Raw genomic sequence first — 12606 nt, forward strand, 5'->3', positions numbered from 1 at the left:
TGCACATAATCAGTATTTATATTTCTTTCGGACTGAATCTACGGACCCCTTTCAAATCAGGTTACAGGGGGAAAAGTGGATATCCAGATTAGGCAGGGTCATTTGCATCCGTTTGCATCAATCCGCGTAAATAGACTAACCAATCATAATCAAAGGTGACCTTTGAAGCCAATCAGATCACTCTAACAATGCGTCATCAAGCCTGCTTCTGGTTAACTACAGGTAAGAGAAACTAAAATGGCAAAAAAAAAGCTACCTTGCTTCAAAAGCTTTAAGTTAGAGTTTGATTCACTTCAGTCACTTAGAAATGTACGAAATAACAAGAAGAATAACAGACTTTTATGTATAATCAGCAACATTACGACAGATTGATATATTCCTCTCTAAATGTGATTTTTTTTTTTTTTTTTTTTTTTGATAAAAATATCTGCAATGTCCCTGGGTATTTTTATTTTGTTATTGTGTTTTCTCAACTTCTATTTGTATACAGCAATTTATTTTCTATATGTACTGTGATTAATGTTTTGTATATGTGCATTTAATAAAAAAATATATATAAAAAAACAGGTAAGAGAAACTTTCATATTTAAACAAAATACAGATAAAATCCAAATTATTGAAGGGTTATTAACCTCTGCAGTCTCCCAGGCTTCAAGATGTTCAAGTAAGTTGAAAACCAAATTGTTGACAGTATTTTTAAGCCGTTAACCATTGCGAATGTGCACTAATGATGACAACACCTAATAAAAAAACATTAATAAATATTGTATTTTAAATACACACATCATTACAATGCAATACACTCTCCAGTTACCAATAATATAACTTAAAGTCTTATTATTTGAATTAGAGGAATACCGATCAACATAATGGTACGATATAGTCCATCCGAAATAAATACCACCAGTACTAGACACAATTTGTTTGTGGGTGCGTGTTTTTTTTTTTTTTTTCTCTCTTTTTTTTTGTACACTCTTGACCAAGTAAATTTAATTTAATGTATTCATTATGCTGCTAACACATTTTACATTCGAGCTTTTGTTGCTGCATATTTATGCATGTGTGTATGACACAATCTTCCAACTTGTGTATATAGCCTAGCCTGGGCTACATTAGCCTACATATCTTCTCATTTGCGTTACAATTAAGCTTTATGCCTTTATCCAATGTAACGTCCTGGATAACACAGGCTTTATAAGATTATGGTGTTCTTTAAATTTGACAGAGGTGTGACTTTAGAGGGCAGCATCGTTGAAGGAGTCTCCATAGCCCGCTTCACGCATGTATTTCTCCATGTCCAGCGGCTCAGACACTCGCAGCACTGCCTGATCATTGGCGCTTCTCTCTCCTGATTGGAGCTTTCTGATCAGATCAGCCAATAAGACTCGCTTCTTTGGTTTCCATCGACAGCAGGACTCGATAATAGAATATCTAGAGAACAAATGTTACTTTGTTAGTTCATATTATAGTGGCCATCAGAATAAAATAGATTAGTGTTGACTAATAAGTTTACAGTTTAGACTGTGTCTGATTACATAGTTGTCCTTTAATACAGAAAATATTGCTCAGGCTCAGAAGTTGTTGTTTTTATAGCGAGTCCCTCTCAGGAGACTTAAAGGGATAGTTCACCCAAAAAGTATCTGTCATCATTTAGGCTACTCACCCCCAAGTTGTTCCAAACCTGTATCAATTTCTATCTCCTGCTAAACTCAAAGTAAGATATTTTGAAGAAAGTCGGTAACCAAACAGTTGATTGGCCCCTAAGCAGTCATTTTTTATTCTCCATACTATGGAAGTCATTGGGCCCCATCAACTTGGATACCCGTATTCTTTAAAATATTGTCTTTTGTGTTCAGCAGAAGAGAGATATTCATACAGGTTTGGAACAACTTGTGGGTGAGTAAATGATGACAGAATTGTACTTTTTGGGTGAACTATCCCTTTAATAGAGAACTCAGTTATGTTTCTTTCTTTCTTTTTTTTTTTTTTTTTTCTTTCTTTTTTTGTTGTTGTTGATGTTTTGTCCTGAAATGTCTTAGAAGAAATGTATCTGAAAATGACACAATTGTTTACATATATAGTATATTTGTATGGAGCAACAAAATTGATGTGGACCATTCATTTGGGAGGCATTGTGGAGATTTCTTCTTAAACTCTAGAGTTAAAGGTATCTGTATGTGTGTGAAGAGGTATCCAATAGTATAAAATATCCTATAAAATGTAATTATGATATTAAAGGGATACTCCACTTTAAAATGAAAATTCTGTCATCATATACTCACCCTCATGTTGTTTCAAACCTGAATGAATTTCTTTCTTCTGCTGAACAGAAAGGAAGATATTTAGAAAAATATCAGTAACCAGACAGTTTCTGGTCTCATTGACTTCCATAGTAGGAAAAAAAATATACTATGGAAGTCAATGAGACCAGAAACTGTCTGGTTACTGATATTTTTCTAAATATCTTCCTTTCTGTTCAGCAGAAGAAAGAAATTCATATAGGTTTGAAACAACATGAGGGTGAGTATATGATGACAGAATTTTCATTTTAAAGTGGAGTATCCCTTTAATTAAAAAAAAAAAAAAAAATTCTTTAGGGGTAGTGTTTGCATGGTTAGGGTGAGTCTATCGTATTTATAATTAGCTTTATCTAAAAACAGTAGAAGTCTATGGTGTAACCTATACACTTTTTACATAAAATGGTTTATGTGTGAGGGTAAAGTGACGTACAGTGTATTGGAGCAGTTGGGGGGTTTGGTTATTGTGTTCTCTCTCTGTAAATGCTGCAGAAGTTCGCTGGCCATGATGTTGGGAAAGGGGGGATCTCCTGAGTTTAGAAACAAAGAGGTAAAAAGCTTTAGACAACTTAACCAATTTGGTAAAAAAAAATTCCCATAGAAGTGAAACCCAACTACAACCATGCAGCTGTAGCTTTTATAAGAGTGATTTTTGTCTTATTGAATGACAGGCACACTCACCTAAAGTCACCATCTCATAGAGCAAAATGCCAAAGGACCATCTATGGAGGATTAAATAGAAATGAATACAATGTAAAGATAACATTGACTGAGAAACATTGATTGAGAAAACATTGACTGAAAGTAAACTCACATGTCACTGCTTTGCTGGAGAGGTTGCTGTCCCAACACCTCTGGCGCTTGCCACTTTCTCATTTCCATATCTTCCACATCTTTTATAGAGCCTCCACTCATTTGCCTGTGATATGCCGGACCCAAACCCCACAGCTTGACCGACAGGTCCCGACCAACCAGGACACTTCGAGCCCTCACATTGCCATGGATGTAATTCTTACTATGAAGATACTCCTGGAATTTCAAGACCGGTTGTGTCAGAACAAGAACATTTGATCTTGGGTGTGACAATATATTTATTTTACATTGTAAAATCATGAATGCTCCAGTGCTCATGACTGTCCATTATTAATGCATGCCAGAGTCAAACAAAGTAAAGGGCTCGTTTTGATTTATGAAGTTGACACAGCATGAACTGAAAGCATGCATTGAGTGGCTCATAAAAACTCTCCATTCATTCATTTACATTGGCAGGCTTTCATGACTTGTCAATATGATTGTATACAGTATATCTTGCAAGCTGATTTGTTATCTAACCAGAGCAGATCCAATCTGTGCGCCCATGGTAAAGATTCGTTTTTCAGTCATGTCACACGGTGCTGCCTGACCTGTGTGGTCCTGTGAAAGAGGGTTACAGTCAGTCAAAACAAAGGTGAGGTTTAAACTTACAGTTTGACTTTTAATCAATCCATTACAAATGAGATCATCAGTAATGACACAACCTCTACATCATTCATTCACAGGTGACCTCTAGCTCAAATAACTGATCAACGCATTCAGAGAGTTTAATATCAATATTTTACAGTAATTGCAAGACATGTCATGTTTATCTATCAAAATTGTGTGGCTTTTAATTCAGGTCTGTTGGATTTGAGGGTCGGTATTATATTTTTATATTTTTAAAAGAAGTCTCATGCTCGCCAAGGCTGCATTCATTTTATTAAAAATACAGTAAAAACAGTAATATTGTGAAATTTTATTACAATTTAAAAACTTGTTTGTCTATTTTAATATATTTTAAAATGTTATTTATTCCTGTGATGAAAAAGCATCATTACTCCAATCTTAAGTGTCACATGATCCTTCAGAAATCTTTCTAATATCCTTATTTGGTGCTCAAGGAACATTTCTTATTATCAATATTAAAAACAGTTTAGCTGATTTTTTTTTTTTTACGGAAACTGTGATAAAAAAAATTGTCATGATTTTTTTGTGTACAATTTTAAATGACTGTCACTTTTGATCAATTTAATGCATCCTTGCTGAATAAAATTATTAATCTTGCTGACCCCAAACTTTTGTATAGTAAAAATAGTGTAAATTTTAAATATGAAGAGTTCAGATGCAAAAGCCTCTAAGTGCCATCTGAAATTTTCTTCTAGAATTATAATTTTTATCAAGCTTGTATATTTAAGTTCAGTAATTTCACTTAAATGACAATTAATAGGTCATTTTCATTGCCATTAAAGGGAAATTACTGAACTTAAATATACGAGCTTGATAAAAATGATCATTCTAGAAGAAAATTTCAGATGGCACTTAGAGGCTTTGGCATCTGAACTCTTCATATTTATTTATATATAAAATGTGTCTATAAAGATTCTGCATACACGCTAACAGACATGGTAATTTAAAAGCCGCAACACAATTAAATAATTTAAAATATGATAAATATACAAGCACTTAAAAAAACATTATTTACTTATTTTAGAATTATCAAATGAAATCAAAATGTTCTATCTTTTTTAGGAAAACAGATCTCATCTTGCATTTGTGTCCAATACAATTAACTCTAGGATAAGAATATTCCTTCCACAATTTGTTTTTTATTATTGAAATATTATCAGTTCATGTCTGTGATGTTAACTAAACAGGGATTAGTCCCCTTTCACACCTAAATTCCTGTTTCAAAAGGAAATATGTCAAACAGGAAAGAAACCTAAACTTGTTAAGCCAGTTTATGACATATTTAGCCATCTGAAATCTAGTTTCGTCTTTTTCCCTTGCAAGACTGAAAATACAGCATTACTCTCGAGTCTGTACCTGTCTGCACCTCCACAGGAAGCTCAGCAGGTCTCCGTGTTCCAGCTGTTCTACCACTATTGTCAAGGGTGTCTCCACCCCCAGTACTTTAGGCAGCGATGGATGCGATCCCAACTCTGAAAGGAAGTGGGAAAACCCCAGAAAGGACTGGATCTCTCTGGCATTGGCTGATTCTGTATGGGGAAAAATTGGAATAGGAAGTAAGATTGTTCAGTTTATGAACTGCAATACATAAACTATCCATCTATCTATCTATCGATCTCTCTCTGTCCATCTATCTCTGTCCATCTTTATATCTATCTGTCCATCCATCCATCTCTCTTTATATCTATTTCTCTGACCATCTATCCATATATCTCTCTGTCCATCTATCTATCTATTTACATATCTGTCTCTCTGTCCATCTGTCTATCCATCTATATATTTCTCTGTCCATATATTTCTCTGTTCATCCATCTATCTCTCTGTCCATCTATCCCTCTATCTCTCCGTCCATCTATCCCTCCATCCCTCTGTCCATCTATCCATCTCTCTGTCCATCTACAGTGTATCTCTCTGTCCATCTATCCACCTATCTCTCTGTCTATCCATCCATTCTGCATCCTTTTAGAGAATCAAACCAGCAACATTCTAAATATAGTGAGCATCGATGCTCCCTGGCTTTCATGGTGCATTGTGGGACTTTTTTCAGGGAGCGAATGTTTCAGTGCACTGGAAGGATTTTGCAATTGAGACAGCCCTTAAAATGACCGACCCCCATGATCAGTGTCCTGACTACTCTACTAGGGAGATGATTGAGACTAAGTAAAAAAATAAAAAATAAAGGTCAGATCAGACAGACATAGCTGGACAACTAATAAAAACTAATAACATTTATATCAAATATAAAATGTCTAAAACCTAAACTAAAATTGGAATGAAAACTAAAAATATGAATCCATACTATAATAGTTTATAAATTATATTAGAATAACACTGATCCAACCTTACCTTTAAGCATTCGTAAAGTGACTGGCTGGCTGTCCATGACAGCTCTGTGCAACGTGAAGTTGTCCTGTTTCCCTGAGAAGGTGGGGGCGAGTGGAGAGACCATCTGGAAAGTGCCCGGATGCCTCACAGTGGTGTCCTGAGGTACTGCAGGCTGGGAATTCTGCATGTCATGGTGAGGTTGGGCTGTCATGGGAATAATCTCATGTTCCATTGGGTTCAGCTCCGCCGGAGCTGTTGTTGTAAATCAAAAGATTAAGAGATAAAAATTTTTTTTAAAGAATTTGGTGTATATTAAGACTTGTGTGAAAGACCTTTATATAAACACTTTGATAATTAATGAACTAGATAATCTATTAATAAACATTGTGATCACGCATAAAGGGAAAGCCCTTTAAATAAAGACAGCGATCCTGCATGGCCAGGAACGCTTATAAATAAACATTGCGATCATGCATGAAACTGAAGACCTTTAAATAAACAGAATACAACGACTGGAGTATTTGGTGTGTGTAACAAAGTCAGATGCCGTAGCTACCATCAATGCCTTGCAGGTGCCGTCTGTTGCTGTTACGGTGGCTGAATGTGTTATGATGGTGTTGTGTGTCATCTTTTTCATTTCTGTGGTGTCCATAAAGATGTGATGGCTTATGGGAGCATTTGAGCACAAACAAAACGATCAGCGTGGCAAGAAAGGCCACGAGCAATAGCACTGGAATGACGATCAGTTCCACTTCATAAAAAAGTACCTCTGCAAAGAAAATACAAACACAATAGGATTAAAAAAGCTGAATTTTATTTGTGTTATGTGCTAGCATGTTTTGGTCACAGATAGAGTTGAAGGTGTGTCATGAAATTGAACACCTGATCACCCTCTCAAGCTTGATTGGTTTAGATTCCTCCCACGTGCTCTACACCAATGACATCACAGTGCTCGTTTGCAGCTGCACTGGCATGAATGATGAGGTTTTTAAAGCTCTAGTTTCTGGGTATGTTTACGCGACAATGATGCACTGCAAAAAGTACTAGAAAAGTTTTTCTTTAGTTTTTTCATGTACAGATGACAACGTTGTCAAAACGATCACCATTGACACAAATCCACGAAAACAAATAAAAACAATGTATTGTGCATGCCAGGCCAGTAGTTGGCGAGGTCACTTTGTAAAGAAACACTACGCGCCTATAGACTGAACCAAGCGGGAAGGAAGTCGACTGGAAGTTGAAGCCGGCCGCGTGCCACCATCTTGTAGCAGAACTTCACCTGCTGTTAGCATCCCATTGACTCCCATTCATTTTGGCGTCACTTTGACAGCGAATAACTTCACATCTGAGGCGTTTAAAGACTCCATTTGTCGATTATTTATTTCTAAAGAAACACGAAAATGTATAAAATGCTCCATTACCTTGTAGCTTATGTTATGGCCCCGTAGAAGCAGTTTTTGTAAAAATAGGCTAACGATTGCGTCATAACCACGCGACTCTCTGTCGCACAGTAGAGAAATACCGTATGGACAGAAGGAGAAGCTCGCGGGCAATCGGGGAGACGTGGAGGCAAAATGACAAAATAATTAATCAGAATACCTAGCAAAAGTTTCTCCTGCTCCTAGCTCGTGGATACCTCCTACTCACGCTCTCCGTCTCTGCAAGATTCGGAAGGGAATGATTCAGATTTCTCATGCCACAGCCACTAGAAGACAGACGGGTTGCTCACGTCACATCTACGTCGTCAAGCTCGGTTTGAGTCTGCGCGTCAGGAACGGAAGTGCTAAAAAATTGCTAAAAATGGGCTTCACTTGTCTCAATTGAGTTCCAATGAGATGGCTCTGTCCACTTCTTATACTGTCTATGGACTGAACACGTCACTGTTTTTCACAAATGCATGTTTTTTAGTGTACACTGAGACAATAACAGTATCGTTTTTCAAAAACCCGTTTTCAACAGTTTGCATTTTCACTCCCCTAAAAGACTGTTATGTAAATAAATTGGCAAAATACATAAAAAGTTTTCTGCTTTTAGTTGAAAATGGCATGGAAACAGCCCCTTAGATCATTCTGGTCCCTTTCTGAAAGATGGCTGTGACACATCGGGTACATTTACATGACAACAATCTCAATACGGAAAAGTTTTTCATTTGCGTTTTTCGCACACAGACGACAATATAGTCAAAACAATCCCCATTCACATGAATTCATGAAAACGACACTGCATTATGCATGCCATGCTAGTAGAAACACTATGCGGCTATAGACTGAACACATAATACACATGCACGTGATGTCACTCTTTTCATAAATTCGCGTTTTTGTAGTTTACGGAGACGATAGCACTATCATTTTCCAAATATTGCACTTTTAAAGCTGCATTGTGTAATATTTAGGAGGATCTGTTGACAGAATATATCATAATACATAATATCATACTCAATATCACATACATAACTATGTTTTCAGTGGTGTATAAACCTTACATAATGAACCGTTATGTTTTTATTACCTTAGAATGAGCCATTTCTATCTACATCTACATACACCACGGGTTAGATAAGTCCATTCATACCCTTTTCATCTCCGTGCGTGCCGTAACTCTGTCTGACGCACCCACCGCTAGCCTAGCTTAGCACAAAGACTGGAGGTAAACGGCTCCAGCTAGCATACTGCTCCCAATAAGTGACAAAATAATGCCAACATTTTCCTATTTTCATGTTGTGATTTGTATAGTCACAGTGTGTACAAATAACAAGGTCACATGAGATACAGCCATCTTCTAACCGTATACATACTGGGAACTATATTCTCAGAAGGTGAAGCACTGCTATTTCTGCGGAGTGATTGGACTTATGTATGGACCAGTGGCGGCTGCTGGTCTTTCAAAGAGGGGAAGCTCATTTTCGGCCTACATCATAAAAATTGTCCATTTATTTATACGGAAATTCTGGCCAACGTTCCTTTTCAAGAAAATGCTCTGCGACCCTGTCGTTCCAACTAGGCGTCTTTTACAGTGACTTGACCAGTGTCCTCTCAATGGCCAGCAGAGTTAGTTATAATTGTATAAATGTAATAATATAATAAAGGTATAAATAATAATATAATAAAGTATATTAATACTACTACTAATAATATATATTTTTTATTATTTTAATAATATTTTTTTTAATTATTACTAATAATAATAATGTAAAAAATATAATAAGTAATAATATAATAAAGGTATAAATGTATAATTGTGTGAAATGTATTATGAAAATTGGCTAGCAGTTTCGACAAGCAAATACCAAGAAATAGGTTGCAGCAGCAAAAATCCGCGACGGGACTGAGCTCGAATAGCTTCAGCGTCAGCGACTTTTTATTGTATGAAATCGCTGTCAATCAAAAGGAGATGCAGCCTTTCGACAGACCCTCCAATCATCACGCAGAAGCCCGGAGTCCAGGCCGGCCCACTCCCCATTCACCCCCTGAGACGCTGAGCGTCTGTGGGCGGGACACAATCGCAGCATTTATCCAATGACCGTCTAGTTTCGAAGCGCTGAAAAAACTGTTCAAAGCAGCCCCATTGAAGTCAATGGACGCTGGGGCTTCAACAGGAAAATGCACTGTGACGCTACAGGAATGTATGAGAAGGAAATCGAGTCAGCCGACCTGCTATATGTATCTGATTCTGAACGAACTCGACTTTGAGATAAACGTTTTCTAACGCATTTTTAGTCAATAAAATGTTAACACAATAGTAGATATTTGACAGTTTATTTTTTGACATTATAGCGTTGTGGGGGCCTGAAAATGGGTTTAAAGGTGCACTGTGTAATTTTTAGCGCCATCTAGTGGTGAGGTTACAAATTACAACCAACAGAAGTTACGGTGGCCGACAGGAAAAGATGTCGTCGTCTGAGACAGCAGAGAGTAGCCAGTTAAGCAATGAGGTTTCTTTACAAAGATAACTTAAGAAAGGATGTTTACTTAAAGGAACAAGCCGACTTTTTGGGACTTTAGCTTATTTACCGCTGTTGTCTTGTCTATCTTCTACTCTCTGCAGTAAAAAGAGCTCCTTTCCGGAGCTTTGAGCTCCTGTCCAGTCTTGCAAACTTGGCGACTTTGTCGCTAGATTAGCAATTTTTTAGAACCCTTTACCTCTTTCTTTTTTTGAATGACTAGCTACAAATCTATGTCTTTTTGGGCTGCTGGTAAGAAAGCTTTCCCCACCCTTTTTTATTTTATTTTTTAAATCTTACTGGCACTAAACTTTTGAATGGTAGTGTACAGAGAGAGACTAAAACTAATAAATTGCACCTAGCACATCACTTACCACAGAGAGAGCCTGGTATACATGGAAATGTTGTGTTGGTTGAAATAGACATACTGTAAAAAGAAAACATATATTACTACCATTAATGAGATATTGCAAAGCACCAACTTCAAAACACTATATGTAAACTGATATCCAGCAATTCAAGTGCAACACTAGTCATATGCATCAGCTTATGGGTTTTATGAGTGTAAGGATAACATCTCTGGCATAATCAGGCAGTTTGGCAACTCTCTTTGACATACAACTAGACTGTAAATGTTCAACATTGATTGCCCATGTGGTTTGCTGCATGTTTTGTATAGTGAGCAAGTCATTTGTATGTTTTCACAATGCTTTTTAATATAAGTCTTAAAGCTAAATTTGGTTAATTTGGATTTATCTGACATTTATTCAGCTTGAAATATATAATCAGTTATGAAGTGCCATCCTATTTGATAAGCAGCTAAATATTTGTTATAATTAACTCATGACAGTATGAAGCTTTTGCCAACACTGATCAACACTGGTCATCACAACAATGAAATTTGAGATCAATAAAAGCTTTGAATTTCGCAAGATAAAACTGCCAGAGACATGCAGAACATTAATGTATGTACCTGTACAGTTTAAAAAAAACTAAAAAACATTGTGATGAGGTCATGCCTTGAACACTAATTATCATCCTTTGTCAGGACATTCTATCTGTGGCATTTGAGCTTGTGTATTCAACTACCAGACTGTCACTCAACCTGTTCCTCTGCATTACTGTCTTTACATCATAGATGCACCACAAATTCAATCACACACAAGAGTGAATGTGAGCTCAGGATTAAGTGGATTTTAATTCTTGGTATAACTGCACTAGAATTAAACCAGTGAAAATGTAGATAAGCTTAATTTACTGACCAGTCGATCCTCTAACTCTTTTGAGTTCTACGTTTTCAAACATAAATATAATGCAGTATATTGTAATATAATTTATGCTGATTAATATATTATAAACACAAAAATGAACTTACATGTCATCTCTGTGTGTGAAGAATAATATAACTATTTCTCATTTTCCAAACTTGGTAATTTCCTTCTTGTCAGAGGCTGGTTTTGCCGTGTTTTATTCCCAAAGTATCTTCTCTGTCCTATCTCTTTGTGTTCTATAAGTGTTGTTCATCGTGTTGTGAGTCAATTGCTTAAATTCTTGCTGTCACACCCTACACCTGTTTCTGTAAGCTCCGCCTTCACCTGAGTTTCTGCCATATATCTCTGTACCATAGACAGCTTATGATTTGGTGTCTTGTAAAATCTTTTGAAACTATTTTTTTTAACTATTTAAAAATGTTTTTAAATTATTGTAGAGAGTATGATTTCTTTCAAGGAATGTTTAAAAACACTTGCTAGTAAATTTCACAATTAATAACAAAGAACAAGTAAATTGAAACAAGTGAAAGAAAGACTGAAATAGTATTTTCCTGTCAAACGCACTCCAAAATGTTACGGCGTACTACTATTGTCACGAACTGTCAGTATGGTTTTCATTCTCATGCACTTTTAGTTTGCTTATCATTATTTTCTGTTACAATTATGAAGATCCAAAGATGACAAAGAGTCAAACAGGTTTCAAATACTAAGTGATTTAATGATCAAATAAACTCCAGCCTGTGCAACACTGTGCTCTAGACACAAACAACAACCGACCAAGAACTGAGGAAACAAAGGAACTTATACACTGATAACAAACTCAGATACGAACAGCTGTGATGATTAAATGAATATCCATGGTAACAAACAAGTGGCGAGAAACGCGAACAAAGACAACAGGAAATAATGATAACCAAACTAAGGGCCCGTTTACCCGACAACGTTTTCAACTAAAAACGTAAAGCTTTTTATGCATTTTGGCCGTTCGTTTACACGACAACGGCGTTTTGGTTGCCTGAAAACGCAAACTTTTGAAAACGGTCTCCGTGTAAACAACAAAAACATGAATCTCTGAAGACGACGACGTCATGCACATTCATATTACGTGTTCGGTATAGTGTTTCATCGCCATCTAATGGCCTGGCAGCAGAATACAGCGTTTTTAGTCATTTTCGCGAATCTGTGTGAATGGGAATCGTTTTGACAATGGTGTCGTCTACGCGGAAAACTCAAAGGAAAAACTTCTCCGTTTTAAGCATATCGTTGTCGTGTAAACGTTCCCTAAAAG

The 12606-nt window shown here is 36.4% G+C and overlaps 1 protein-coding gene and 1 long non-coding RNA gene across 2 annotated transcripts; one reads left to right on the forward strand and one right to left on the reverse strand.

The window, feature by feature from the left end:
- The first annotated feature begins 46 nt into the window (after positions 1-46).
- LOC309510847 lies at positions 47-1061 on the forward strand. The gene is made up of 2 exons (XR_014210446.1): positions 47-222; positions 568-1061. It is a non-coding gene; the product is annotated as an uncharacterized lncRNA (long non-coding RNA).
- On the reverse strand, positions 751-11567 carry styk1a (serine/threonine/tyrosine kinase 1a). The gene is made up of 10 exons (XM_082185753.1): positions 11423-11567; positions 10422-10474; positions 6661-6873; positions 6126-6356; positions 5136-5308; positions 3630-3710; positions 3112-3326; positions 2979-3019; positions 2731-2827; positions 751-1431 (listed from the first exon to the last, which is right to left on the reverse strand). The coding sequence occupies exons 2-10, from the start codon at positions 10471-10473 to the stop codon at positions 1236-1238; spliced, it is 1299 nt and encodes a 432-aa protein (XP_082041879.1). The 5' UTR covers position 10474; positions 11423-11567; the 3' UTR covers positions 751-1235.
- Between the last annotated feature and the right edge of the window lie 1039 nt (positions 11568-12606).

The sequence above is a fragment of the Leuciscus leuciscus genome (genome assembly GCF_965113295.1).
Source record: "Leuciscus leuciscus genome assembly, chromosome: 12".
NCBI lineage: Eukaryota > Metazoa > Chordata > Actinopteri > Cypriniformes > Leuciscidae > Leuciscus > Leuciscus leuciscus.